This window comes from Coturnix japonica, chromosome 3, assembly GCF_054131305.1.
Source record: "Coturnix japonica strain WE chromosome 3, WE-NBRP24, whole genome shotgun sequence".
NCBI lineage: Eukaryota > Metazoa > Chordata > Aves > Galliformes > Phasianidae > Coturnix > Coturnix japonica.
The window spans coordinates 28,300,957-28,314,072 of NC_140665.1; the positions used below are offsets into that span (position 1 = coordinate 28,300,957).

Consider the following 13,116-nt stretch of genomic DNA (forward strand, 5'->3'; position numbering starts at 1 on the left):
GATCATCTGGAAAATGTTAGAATATATGTCAGACACAGATAGATGAAATAGGTGCCCCACTGTTACACTCATTTCCAGGCCTGATAATGCTATGGTGAACTATAATAACTGGCAGAAGGGAGAAATGCAGCAACACACAGGAACAATAAGTGCGGCAGTCTGTGGATTTTAGTTTTGAAGATGGTACAAAACTGTTCCTTGAACAATTCAGCAGTATGCAGGCATTGCCCCATGCTGTTTTGGTGGCAGTGTGTTGCTGTCAGAGCTACAGGGAGAGGACAATTAGAAATGATTTGAGACCAGCCATTGTAGCTATCAGTAGCCATTTTAGCAACTGTTCCCAGTGTTTTCCAAGAGGGCTGCTTTATGTCCTCTCACCTCATTCTGGATAGTTATCTGTGTTTGTGCAGAACATCTCTATTATGATGGTAAATGTGACAGGGATCTCAAATATAACATTGAGTAAATCTGCCAGGTTTATCCTCCAAGTGTCTCTCATCGATATCACTTTTACCTGCAGAATTTTTTGTTTGCTTGTTTGCTTACTTTTAAAAATGGAAACAGAACCTTGACTGTGGCCAGGCTGTTGCAATGTGTAAGTGCAGGAATACACAGATGCAAAAATGATCGGATGTTCACCTTTGTAGTGCCCTGATGCTGCTTCTCCATGCAGGTCTGTACCCTCCCACTGCACTGAGAGGTCCCTGGAGTGTTGTAATGTGTGCTGTCTGTGAAGGTTGTTTGAGGCTAGGAAAGCCTGGCACTCCCAGGAGTATGCCTTTTTCCTACGGCCATGCCTTACCATCCCAGTTACATTCGTGCTAGCTTGCTCTGTGTTGCGTGTTGTTGCCTGTGCTAAAGATCTGCATCTCTAAGTCAGAATGGACTGTTTCTAATTTCACCTATTTTCTCTCCCTCATGCCTGTTGTTATGTGGCAGTTAAGAGAAAAAAAGGCAGGGGGTACCTCTGGTTTTATTCTCAGCCACTGGGAATGGCAATATTTCTTTTTTTTCTGAAGTAGGAGAGGCTGCCTGCCCTGCATTCTCAAGGAACATTAAAACTAAATGTAGCCTCTTGTCTCCACAAGGTAAGTAACCTGCCAGAGTTATACAGTACATATTCAGGCAGCCATGAAGTGCTGTCACGACTGCCAGGTTCAGAATTAACCACTGCAATGGTCATTTGCACACTCAGAAAGAACTACTCTTTGTAGGCATGTATTATTATTATGAATTATGTGTTCAGGTTTGAAGGTATTTAAGTTAGATCAGGTACGTGTAAGGAAAAAAGAAAAGGAGCAGACTGGTTTGCTTTTGTTTTCCTTACTCCCTTTATTGTATGTTTGAGAGATGGCCCTCAAAACTTCTGTATTCCTGAATACTGGGTTGTTGGACCCACAAGAATGGGGAAGTTTGAATGCTTGTTTGAATTTTATGGCTCTGACTCCTCCCTGCCAGCTCACAGCTCACACACTGCTCCCATGACTGTTCTTGTTTTCCTCAATAACATATTTTTTCTTTTATCTTTTTTTTTTTTTTTTTTTTTCCTTTCTTCTTAAAGGATGATTCCTGCTACAAACAAAGCCTTTGTTGTAAACAACCTTGTTTCTGGAACAGGCTATGACCTCTGTGTTCTGGCAATGTGGGATGACACCGCCACTACTCTTACTGCCACCAATATTGTGGGGTGTGCCCAATTCTTCACCAAAGAAGACTACCCTCAGTGCCAGTCGATGCACAGCCATTTCCTGGGTGGGACCATGATTCTGATAATTGGGGGCATCATTGTGGCAACTCTGTTGGTGTTCATTGTAATACTCATGGTCCGCTACAAGGTCTGCAACAACTCCCAGGGGAAGATGTCCAGCGTCAGCAATGTCTACTCACAGACAAATGGAGCACAACCGGTTCAGAACGGGGTCCTGCCCCAAGTCAACCCCAAAGTGGTGGTGAGAAACGAACTTATGGAGTTTAACTCTGGGTCTGTGAGAAGCAGCATCTCCTCTTCTTCCAGCTCTATGAATAGCCGCGACTGTGATAACTACAGCCTCCAGAGTGAACAGGGCACATTGTCCAGTAAGTGGAGGCCCCCCTCCAGATCAAAACACAACATTGATCGTCTAATGGGAGCTTTTGCCTCCCTGGAACTGAAATGTCAGAAAAAGGAGGAGACGACAGACTCCAGAACTTCCACGGCGGCCCGCCATTCGGACAAAGAACCACTGCTGGGCCAGCCGGAGTCCAAATTTCGCAGCCTCCTCATGTTGCCTCTGGAGGGCAAAACTAAACGTAGCCATTCTTTTGACATGGGAGACTTTGCTACATCTCAGTGTTGTACCTACCCAAAAAAGATAACGAACATTTGGACAAAGAGGAGCCTCTCGGTGAATGGCATGCTTTTACAGTACGATGACAATGACCTAACAGGGGCAAAAGGGACTTATGGGAGTTCAGAATGGGTAATGGAAAGCACAGTGTAGATATCAGCATCTCCCCCCATCTTCTCCACTCGTGTGTTATAAATCATGGTTTGCTGCAGTAGCATGCTGCTGCTGCATTTGGAAAGAGAGGGGAGGAAAGGTTTTCAGTTGTACTGGCTAAAAAGATAGGTAAATAAATAAGTAATTGGGGTGCTAAAAGAGAAAGAATGTCTTGCAATGTGAATAGGCACATATGGCACCATTCCTGTTGGTCCCCAGCTGAAACATGTGTGAAAGTTTCAAGAAATTTACTGTTGTATTTATCATTGCTTTCCAAAAGTTTTTCAGATTCTTGGTGAACTGTCAAACAAGATTAAACAAAGAGGATGAAAAGGGGATTAAGAGCATAAATTTAATTTTAAAGGTTTTCTTTCTTTTTTCTTTCTTTCTTTTTTCTTTCTTTCTTTTTTTTTTTTCTTTTATAAGGGCAACTCTTAGTTTTATCCACTGAAATGCACTTTTGTGGATGTAATACTGGTGCTAGGATGCATCTGGTTATTGTTGTGAACGACTTTCTCAAATGCACAGGCAAGGCATCCACAGGGACAGATTAAAGCAAACTGTTAATCTTGTAGTGTTAACTGTGACATCTGGGAAAATAACAATACCTGTTGAGTGGGCTTTTGGTTTGGGATTTGCTGATTTTTTGTTTTGTTTTGCCTTGTGTGTGCTTCTGGGCTCTTTTGTTTTGCTGGTTTCTGTTGATTTTTTTCTTTTCTTTCCCAGCAGAAAGTCTGTTTCCATGTATTTTTGGTTTTGTTTTCAGTCTCCTGCTAAATCCCCTGAATGAAAAGGAGGATACGTACAAAGGTCAAATTTCTGAAGTTCTGTATAACTCACCTCTGATTCAACCACTTCATGTCCTAGAAAAATTAAAATCCAGGGCCTGATAAGTTTTTTAAAAATCCTCCTGTTTCTTCCATCTTCTTCATATTGTCTGCTTGTCAGGGCTTAAGGCAGATTGCAGCAACTATTGGTATCTCTGGGGGTTTTGCTAACCAAGATGCAAAAAGTAGTTATCAAGATTTCATAGTAAAGGAAAAAGAAAGGGAAAATGAAATTATCTCCCATGAACAATCTACATTATGAATGTCAGTTGCTTCTGGAAAAGGTCACACTGTCACTCTCTGCTCAACTGACAAAGAAAACAATTTTCAACCGTATTGTGACAAAAGCTCTTTGTACAGTCTCCATGACACAGTTTGACTGTACCACTAGCATCACATGAAATGTAAGTTTTCGTGTGTTTCAAGGGATTGGATATGTTCACAATTAGCCACATAGAAAGAGTTAAATTTGGGTGTCACAGGACAGGGAGTCTCCCATGTGTCCCCTGCACACAATAAGCCTTTCCCAAGTACCCAAACACCCCTGTCCCTCACCCTAAGCTCTTTGCTAGCTAAGAACTTAAGCCCTTCAGGGCTTGTAAACTGATTCTCAGATTCCTTGTTGGGGAGCATTGCTGTGGTTTTGGGAATGTACATGGCCCACTGTTCTCGGTGACTTTATTGTCCTTGGTGACTTGACTGTGATTTCCAGCATTCTGGTGGCTACTGCAACTGTCCTTGTTTATTAATTTGTTGGCTGCCAATGATCAGCTGCTGGGAACCATTCTGAAATTGCACATAGTTCCTATGATTTTGTAAAAGATGTGGGGAAAGGGTCAGGGCACAGAGCAAATAACACATGAAAGAAAAAAAAAAACCTCTATGTATATTTTTTTTAAAGGTGCAGAGATATATTGTGACATGGCTGTGTACTTGATCTTGTATTTGTCATGTTTCCTACTTGGAGTTTTAGAAATGACATCCCTGTGATCAGAATATTTTTTTCCTTTTTTTTTCTTTTTCTTTTTCTTTTTCTTTTTTTTTTTCTTTTTTTCTTTTTGCTACAAAATGTACAGTAAAAACATTCTTGGGGAAAAGTACCTGCTTTTCATTTATTTGCTGTTCTGCGGTCTCCTACGAAACCTAAATAAGAAGTGGTGGTCTTAAATATTTGTTTGTTTTCTCTCTCCTGCAAACTATCTTTGACTTCAGGATTTTACATATATAAGGTAGGAATCCCACAATACAGACTCTTTTGGAATACAATCTGCTTTTTAGAGAAAAGATCTTTTAAAAGGGTATCTCACCTTTTTTTTCCTGTGGTCACATTTGTACAGATCTATATCACTAATGTATTTGAACAGTACCCTGATCCAAAACATGAAGAAGTAAGAAGAAGCCTTTTTGATGGCTTTGCAAGCTTTTTCCTAATAGCCAACTTTAATATATTCAAAAGAAATTCAGTAAAACTTTGTTTGCAACATCTTTCAAAGTCTGATTTTCTTGTGCTTTCCAAGAGGAATGGCACCTCTGTTGCCAGAATCTACATCATCCAACTGTCCAGATGGCAGCATCCTATTAATGACATTTACATTTATGTTGCACTGAAGATTCTTAAAGAGGTTCATGTATTGATTTTCTTTTCCTTATTACACTGTGGTGCAGTTCAACTACAGTTTATCATGATGCTGCTTCCCTTTGGCCATGATGTTTGGGTTTTTTTTAATTTAGCTGTTGAGTTCATCATCAAGATTAGTAGCATATGCAGTCGTGAATTTTCTAAAGCAGTATCATACACTCTTTATTAAAAAGCAAAACATCTATTTCACTTTCTCACACAGAATTAGAGTATGTCAACAGATGCTGCTTTAAAATAATGGATAGCTGCCAAAGAACCCAGGTAATAAAGTGCACGATCTAACAGCTGTATTTATTACTGTTAATCATGATTTCAATTCATTTAGCTTTAATAAATGAGGCTTGATCCACATCAGCATATTTGCATGTTGTGAACAAAATGAAATGAATGCCCAACAGTTGTTCCCTTTGGAACTCACAGCATTTGGGATGAAGACGACCAAGGAACTTGTACATGAGGCAGGGAGACACAACAAATCAGCAAGTGAACAGCCCTGAGAGAACGCTGGAACCAAACTGGCGTGATGGTGCCAATGCCTTGGCACCTGAATGGGACAACACTGTCTGCATGCCACCAGCCATAGCCCTCCTCTCACAGCCATCAAATCTTCTGAAATCATCCTGCAGCTTCCCCTGTACAAATCTGAGTGCTTCAGCACTGCCAAAAAAAGTGCTGTCTTTTTGGTTATATCCTGTAACAATGACTTATTTGCTGATGCAGGAGTGTGACCACCAAGTTCCTCCCCCTCACATTCTTATCAAGCTCTGCCAGCCTGTATATTTGCCTCAGTTTTCACCAGTGCATCTTCTTCAGTATCAAATCTGGATTTGATTATTTCTCCAAATTGCTGTTGTATGGTAGAGATTATTTCTTGCTTCATTTCTGAGGGCAACTACACATCAGTGGCTAGTAAAATTATATCCATATACTCACTTTTCTGAGCACAATATATGTTTTCCATACCTGGCTGAGGAGCTGAGCTGCTAGTATCGTGGTGACATAAACTGTTATTCTAATTTTGATATATCAAAATGTGATTCCACTGTGAAAATCTGCTCACAGTTAATGCTGGAAAAAAAAAAAAAGCCAACAACAAAACAAACCCAAACCAACAGCAAGACTGAATCTCTCTTGGAGACTATTAAAAAAGATGACAAAATAGAAATTTCTGAACCTCATGATGAGGTAGAGTGTATGTGACATGGCATTTGCTAGGAACCAAATGATCAATTTGAACATGAAAATCTATGTGTGTGTATGTGTCTGTCTGTCTATGTATGGAACTATAGCAAAGCAGACCATATTATTTATTTACCATTTGTGTCCTCCTCACAAATTTCATGACTTGGACTGTATTTCTTGTTTCAAATGTCGTTTCTGACTGCCAGCTCTACATGACAGCAGTTGATATGCTTTTCCCTTCCCCTTTGGGGTAGCCTATTCCTGGCTACAATTTTGACTAATTCATTCAAGAATCAATGCATAACAACAAAGAAATGAAAAGTATCTTGGCTTTATGTAATGCAAGATTGAAAGGTTTTACCATTTCCTCAGCTAAAGTTCTTCACATCCCACCCCATGAGATTGATTTGCTCTGGAAACAGAAGATAACAGTGATCCAAGTGACTGCTTGTTTCATTCTCACACTCCACCTAGGAAAGGGTTGCAAAGACATATGACCAAAAAGAGCTCTTGCAGGTGTCTGAGTGAGTGTGGTAAATGCAGCAATGATTTAAACACTTTTGAACCTGGAAGCCAATGAATAATTCCATCTGATAAGGAAGAAAATGTTTTAGCCTTTCAATGGCTAAAATGTCACATCTGTTTCCAGTGCGCTGCACCCATTAACCCATGGGTAAAAAATAGCAAACCATATGGTTCATGCAGCGCACATCTCAGAGTTTATTTCTCTGGAATCTTTTTCAGTGATTCTCTCTGCACTGTTTTCAGTGGGCAATTGTGGAGTTGTAATAATGCAGATGCAAAATTAACAAGTAAGATTATTAACTGTTCATTTTTAACAAAAACTGCCTTAAACATAGTCAGGACATCCCGCCAAAAAGCATTAGATCTGATTTTAGGCTTTAGGCCAGATGAAAAATAAATCTAAGAGTACCTTGACACTCTTGCTTTCAGTATAGGAATTTTGTGTTCTGCAGTATGTTTACCTACTCCTAATTAATTACTTGGTAATCCCCAAAGGTACAGCATTCCCTAGCATCAGCTGTCAAAAGGCCCTATTATATGAAACAGTGCCAGATGCTTATTTCCAGTATTACACTGCTAGCAGATGGTAAATGCCACAGATATAAACATATAGAGATATAGATATATCAGCATGTTTTTTCATTCGTATTCATGCATACATGTTTATGTAAACACATGCACACATGTCTATGTTGTGCTCTTTAACTTTATGGTTAGTTATGCACAGATTTTCCTGTTAGGTAATGATAAAATTTCTTTCTTTTAATGAAATACTAATGAGATGAAAAAGAGACCAGAAACCTCCTGTTTCTAGGGAAACTAATTGATAGTTTGCATCTCATCCCAGAAAGTAGAGTTCAGAGCTCCAAAAGAACTTAACTGAAGGTGAGGGGATTCGTATGACTGCAGCAGAGACTTAGCTCCTACATTAGGGCACTTATTCACAGTTTCTTTCACCAAGTGCTATAGGTAAGTGAGGATTTCTGTTTTGCGTGAAGACAAGCAAGCCATAGGCAGCTACTGTTTTACATTCATTGTTCCTGGTTACACTGACAAACTGATTCTTTGTTTGCTGGCTGGCTTGGATTTTGGGAGGATCAGTCAGCTGCATCAGATGCTAAACTCAGTCATAAGAGGCGCCTGGGCACAGAAACAGTGATATTCCACACCCTTTACTAGGAGAAAGTGCATTCTGACTTTACAATCCATGAACTTCAGTCTGGAAACAAGAGAGGAGTACTCCATTAATTACTTGTCAGATTGCAGGGTTGGTCATCACAGTTTGATTGTTCTTGATACTGTATAGATCAGTAACAAAGAAGTCAGCCCCCAGCCGTGCCAGTACAGAAGCAGACATCAGACAATCTGCAGGGGAGGAGAAGACCTGCAGCAGACAAGGATTTGTGCCAAAGTGCATTTAACCTTAGAAGTAGAGACTTCCTGCACACTTACCCACAAGTTTCACATTACACCTGGAATTTACTGAATGGTCAGCCTTTATAATAGTGACTTTTTTTATTTCATTTTATTTTATTTTACACATTTGTGCAGGCAATTTCAATGGGGGAAAAAACCAACAAAAACATCAGTGATAATGCCACCAAAAACTTAGGGCTCATTTGTTCTTCCCAAACAAATGTGTTTAAGCATTCCTCATCTGTATAGCTTGAAAACCCTTAGTCTCACAAACCCCAAGAGTGAATCTAATTTCTACTACCCAGAGTTTTATCACATTCTTAACTTTAGTATAATCCTTTTTTTCTACTGCCATATCCATTTTTCACCCCCTCCATGATTCCTGGTAGTTGTCCAGGGAACTATAGAGAACATACAAGAGGTGAGATCTAAGCTCCAGCGCTGTTATAGCATGGAGCCATCATGTGAAAGGAAAACCCATAGCTCTTAGCTCAGTTGCTCTGTTATGAGGGTGATACATGTGTAGGGAGAACACATGCAGGAGCTGTGAGGAGAAGAAAAATGCATTATCTCTATAAATTTTTATTTACAAATCCTATTAGGTCTTTATGGTGCATGTACAATAGGGATGTTTTCTGCAGGCTTTTGATTAGGTCTCTGTAATGTTCTCAAAGAGTATCACAAGGCACATTTAAGAGAGTGTCCCACCACTTGCAGATTATCCAAATAAGACTCTATTTATACTTTCAGGAATGTTGGTTTTCTTCGCCTATGTTACTGGTATATTGGTATGAAATGTAGCATCTGAGAAAGCATAGGCAAGGCTGCATGCTGTGAAACATCTACTTTTTACCCTATGGTAATGAGAATGAAACAGAAATCCAGAGAGAGGATGTGTTAATCTTCTTTCCTTTGAACATGACTCAGAGATGTGAAACTTCAAATAACTAGGCCCACAGATCTGATGTACTATAGACAGAAAAATGGCACTCAGTGGACTGACGTGATCCAAATGTTATTGCAACAGGCAGATTCATGCTGGTCACTGCTGGAATAGGTGTTGCACACAAAGGCGGTCCCAGACGAAATGTGATCCCCAGAAAGGGACTACTGCACACATCACAGCATGAACAGGAGGCGTGGTCATGTAAGAACACGTTATACCACATTAGTGCAGCAGACTTCTTTATTTCAGTATCCTGTGATAGAATTTGGCACTGGTCATTTCAGGAAAACTCCCTAAATCTTTGTCTCAGAGCTTGAGTGACTAAGCTTTTATCCTAATCTCCATAAGGAAGCAAAGGATTTCTTCTGAAATTCATACCCTGACAATCAAAACTGGAACAGAAGCAATTTTTGAATTACTCTTCTTGTTTCAAAGCTTCTACCTCTGAGCCTGTCAAACCTGACTTTGAGAAAAATCCTTCGTCATCTGGGAGTGGGTTGCAGAGGAGTTTGGAAATGCACAGATGTGGAGATGATGTCCTCATCTGTAAGAAGGCTAGAGTGCACCTCCTGTGTGTCTTAATATTTTACTAAATAAAGACCAAAGTGTGCAGCAAAAGCAACAACAGAATAAGTAGCAACTACATTAAACCAGAAACTGTGCCATAAAACAGAAACAAATTAAAAACAAAGAAAGAAAAGAAATCAAACCAACAAACAGAAACCACCATGACCTCAAGAAGCAACTCTCACTTGATTTTGAGAAACAAAAGACCAACCATTCTCTATTTTATTCAAATACCACTCTGGATATAATGTAAAATTTATATAGAAAAACAATCTTGTCTTCCAGGATACTTCATTGCCCTGTGCCAGACTGTATAGTGATATCTGGGGAAGACACACAGAAAACACTCAGTATAGTGCCAATTCTATCCAGATAAGCTGCTGTCCCTAGAAGACTGGCTTCTTGTTAATAGAGGATGTAAGATGATAGATTTCTGTCAAAGAAAGCTCAGTGGGATTCTGGATCTCTGCAGTTGGGTTGCAAGGCCAGTGCAAAGCTCAGTAGGTGCATGAAAATGCAATCTGTCTGGGAGCCATTAGAACAAATGCTTTCAACGGCTGCCAGAGAGCCTCAGCTTGCTATTTGGTTGGGTTGCTACACAAACAGATCCAAAATGACTACACAGATTCAAATGATTGAAATGTAACTGCCTGTGATATGCTAAGTGTTGGCTAATGGTTAGCATTGGTTGGAAGTCATGAATACAGATGAGAACAAGGCAGCTTTGGCTGCAGCTCCTGGGCTACAGCTATCTGCAACCTGCTGGGCACCCAGATCAGTGTGCTGTTGGCAGTCAAGGCTGGCTGAAGTCTGCGGGTCAGAGCTGCCTCAGCTAGACTTCCTCCAGGAAAGACCACCAAGCGTAAGGTTGAATGGGATTCAGGAACTTATCCTTCCTTGGTGAGAGTAATTTACAGAAGCAGAAGGACTGGTCTTCTGGGAATCAGAACATACCCCTCCTCCTGTTTCTTACATCCTCCATTCCCTGCCTTCACTAATTTATCACTTGATTTCAGGAGAGAGGATTTTTTTTTTTTTTAATCTGCTGTACATGTAAGCTCAGTTGATGCTAAAACAGGCTTCCCAGAAAGGCTGTGGAATCTCCTTCTCTGAAGACAGTCACAATCTGCCCGTTTACCCTCCTGCACAACCTGCTGTAAGGAAACTTAGCGGGGAGTTGAACTTGATTTACCTCCAGAGGTCCCTACAATTCTGTGATTCTGTGACAAGACAAGCAATAGTGCATCAGTGAGAACAAACATGCTGAATCCAGCTGGCGACATTCCTTTCTCAGTTACCCTGCTATATCTGTTTTTGTTTCCAGAGACCAGTGTTTGAATTATTCGGTGTAAAAAAATAATTAGCTGAATGGAGCTCCTTCTTCATTCACAAACTGAAGGTCTAAGTTTTCTGAGAAGCAGTTGTCACCACTCAGTGCTCTTTCAAGAGATGGGATGAATGTACTTCAATATTCAGGGCCTTGCTAGCTCTTCACTCTTGATTAGCTCAGAAATGGCTATTTATGGACAATTCTAAAAACAAAAACAAAAAACAAAAACAAAAACTTAAACAGTAAAAACACTGACCCATTATTTTGTCGTTGTTTCATATAGCAAACTCATAGCCTTTTTTTCCCTCCCTTGGGAATATCAAATTGATGACCCAGATTTCAAACAGCTGAAAGGTATTACTCTGTCAGGTATGTTAGATTTACTGTTAACACCACTACAGTTAAATTGCATATGGCATTAATATGGATTATACCTGGTGATGAGCTTCACTGTTAATCTCTAGGGCAGGTGACCTGGATCTCATTTTAGTGAGGAGAGGTTCTCATACCCTTCTGGCTATTTTTGAGACTAGTTCTAATAAGCTAATTATTATATATCCAGCTTGTATATGTATACAGAACTTAATTTCTGTAGTTAGAAAGCAGTGAAGTGTTCCCCTTATCCACACTACTTGTGATGATTACAAGCAACTGCACTTCTTATTTGGTATGAAATCCTGTTTGGCCAAATCCTCTCCAGAATGCACCAAGAAGAATCTACAATTTGCAGTGGGATAATTTTTGAAATGCTTTCAGTGAAGGGCCACAAAAATGATCCAAGGGAGGGAATGTCTCCCTTACGAGGACAAGCTGAGAGAAGTGAGGCTGTTCTGCCTGGAGAGGGGAAGGCTCCATGGAGACCTGGGAGCAGCCTTTCAGTATATAAAGGGGGCTAAAAGAAAGAATGGGACAGACTGTTTAGCTGGGTATGCTGTGATGGGACAAGAGGAAGTGGTTTCAGACTAAACAAGAAGAGATTTATATTGAATAAAAAAAAGGTGGTGGATGAGCCATCCCTGGAGACATACAAGGCTAGGTTGGATGGGCTTTGAGCAATGTAATCTAGCTGTAAGTGTCCCTGATCATTGCAGAGAAGTTAGACCAGATGACTTTCAAAGCTCCCTTCCAACTCAAGCAATTACATGGTTCTATGTATGAAAGCTAAGTACAAAATAGCTCTTCACAGAAATATTCATATATGCTTTCTGCACAAAATTTCAGCCCCAGATGTGCTGAACAGAGATAGATCTGCACTTTTTTCTGACCTTAACAAGCTCCATAACCTCCCAAGTAATATAATCAATGCTAGAGACCTATATAGATTACAGCAGCTTTAAGGGTTGCAATAGTGCTTCCTCAGGTCTACATTTTTGTCTCCTTTTCTGTCATCCTCAGAGCACTCAATAAGATTTGTTGAGTAGACCTGCCCAAAACGGCTGGGGCACGGTCTTTTCCTGTGCTGGTAAAAGTCAGTTTTTAACTATCTCACTGATACTTTTTCCTTGTTGAAAAGCAGCTGATGAGGAAATCACGCTCTCTTTTCCACCTGCAATGATGAAAACCCAGCCAGACTCATAACATGTTTGGTTCCAGCGTGGTTTGACTATCCTGTGTTATCTTCAGTTAATTTACACTCACGTCACTTATTTTTCATTCGTATGGATGTGTGGGGAATGGTCCTTTTACCACTGCCTGTATTAACACATAGTACTCCCACATGAGTACAAGTATTCTCCACTCATTATTTGCAGTTCATCATGTCTTCTTCATTACTTGGCCACAGAAAAAGTTATTCTCATCCAGCAAGGGAGTAGCAGTAATAACATTTGATCTATCACAAATGGCTATATAGGGAATGTAATAGCCAAAATTAGCAATATAAGCATAAATCCTAGAATAATGTTTTCCTCCAAAATGATGTGCAAGTTAGACAAATATTTGCTAAAATTAGGGTAGTTCAGAAGTAATTCACATATGAAAACAAAGCAAGAGCAGAACAAATCAAGTTCATTGAATGATTTACTTGGAAAATGTAATTCTAAGAGCTTTAATGGTCAGTTAAAATGAAAATAATTATGTTTCCTGAACTGCACAACATCTGCTGCATTCATAGAGGAAGAATATCAACTGTGAGGGTAGCATATATTGCAAATATGCAGTTTGTAGCCTAACAGCGTATTATTTCTAAAAGACCAGTGAAGAAG

The 13,116-nt window shown here is 39.9% G+C and overlaps 2 protein-coding genes across 4 annotated transcripts in view; one reads left to right on the forward strand and one right to left on the reverse strand.

Moving 5' to 3' along the window:
- LRFN2 (leucine rich repeat and fibronectin type III domain containing 2) overlaps positions 1-3,201 on the forward strand; it is a 149,511-nt gene extending 146,310 nt beyond the window's left edge. For all 3 annotated transcript variants that reach the window (XM_015857544.3, XM_085541219.1, XM_085541220.1), the window contains one exon: positions 1,562-3,201. In XM_015857544.3, the coding sequence (XP_015713030.1) occupies positions 1,562-2,480 (919 nt within the window). In that variant the 3' untranslated portion in view covers positions 2,481-3,201. The remainder of the gene's footprint in view (positions 1-1,561) is intronic.
- The window catches only part of LOC107311126 (uncharacterized), a 279,286-nt gene continuing 269,015 nt past the window's right edge, over positions 2,846-13,116 (reverse strand). The window contains exon 11 of the mRNA XM_085541221.1: positions 2,846-11,114. The gene's annotated coding sequence lies outside the window, so the exon portion shown is untranslated. The remainder of the gene's footprint in view (positions 11,115-13,116) is intronic.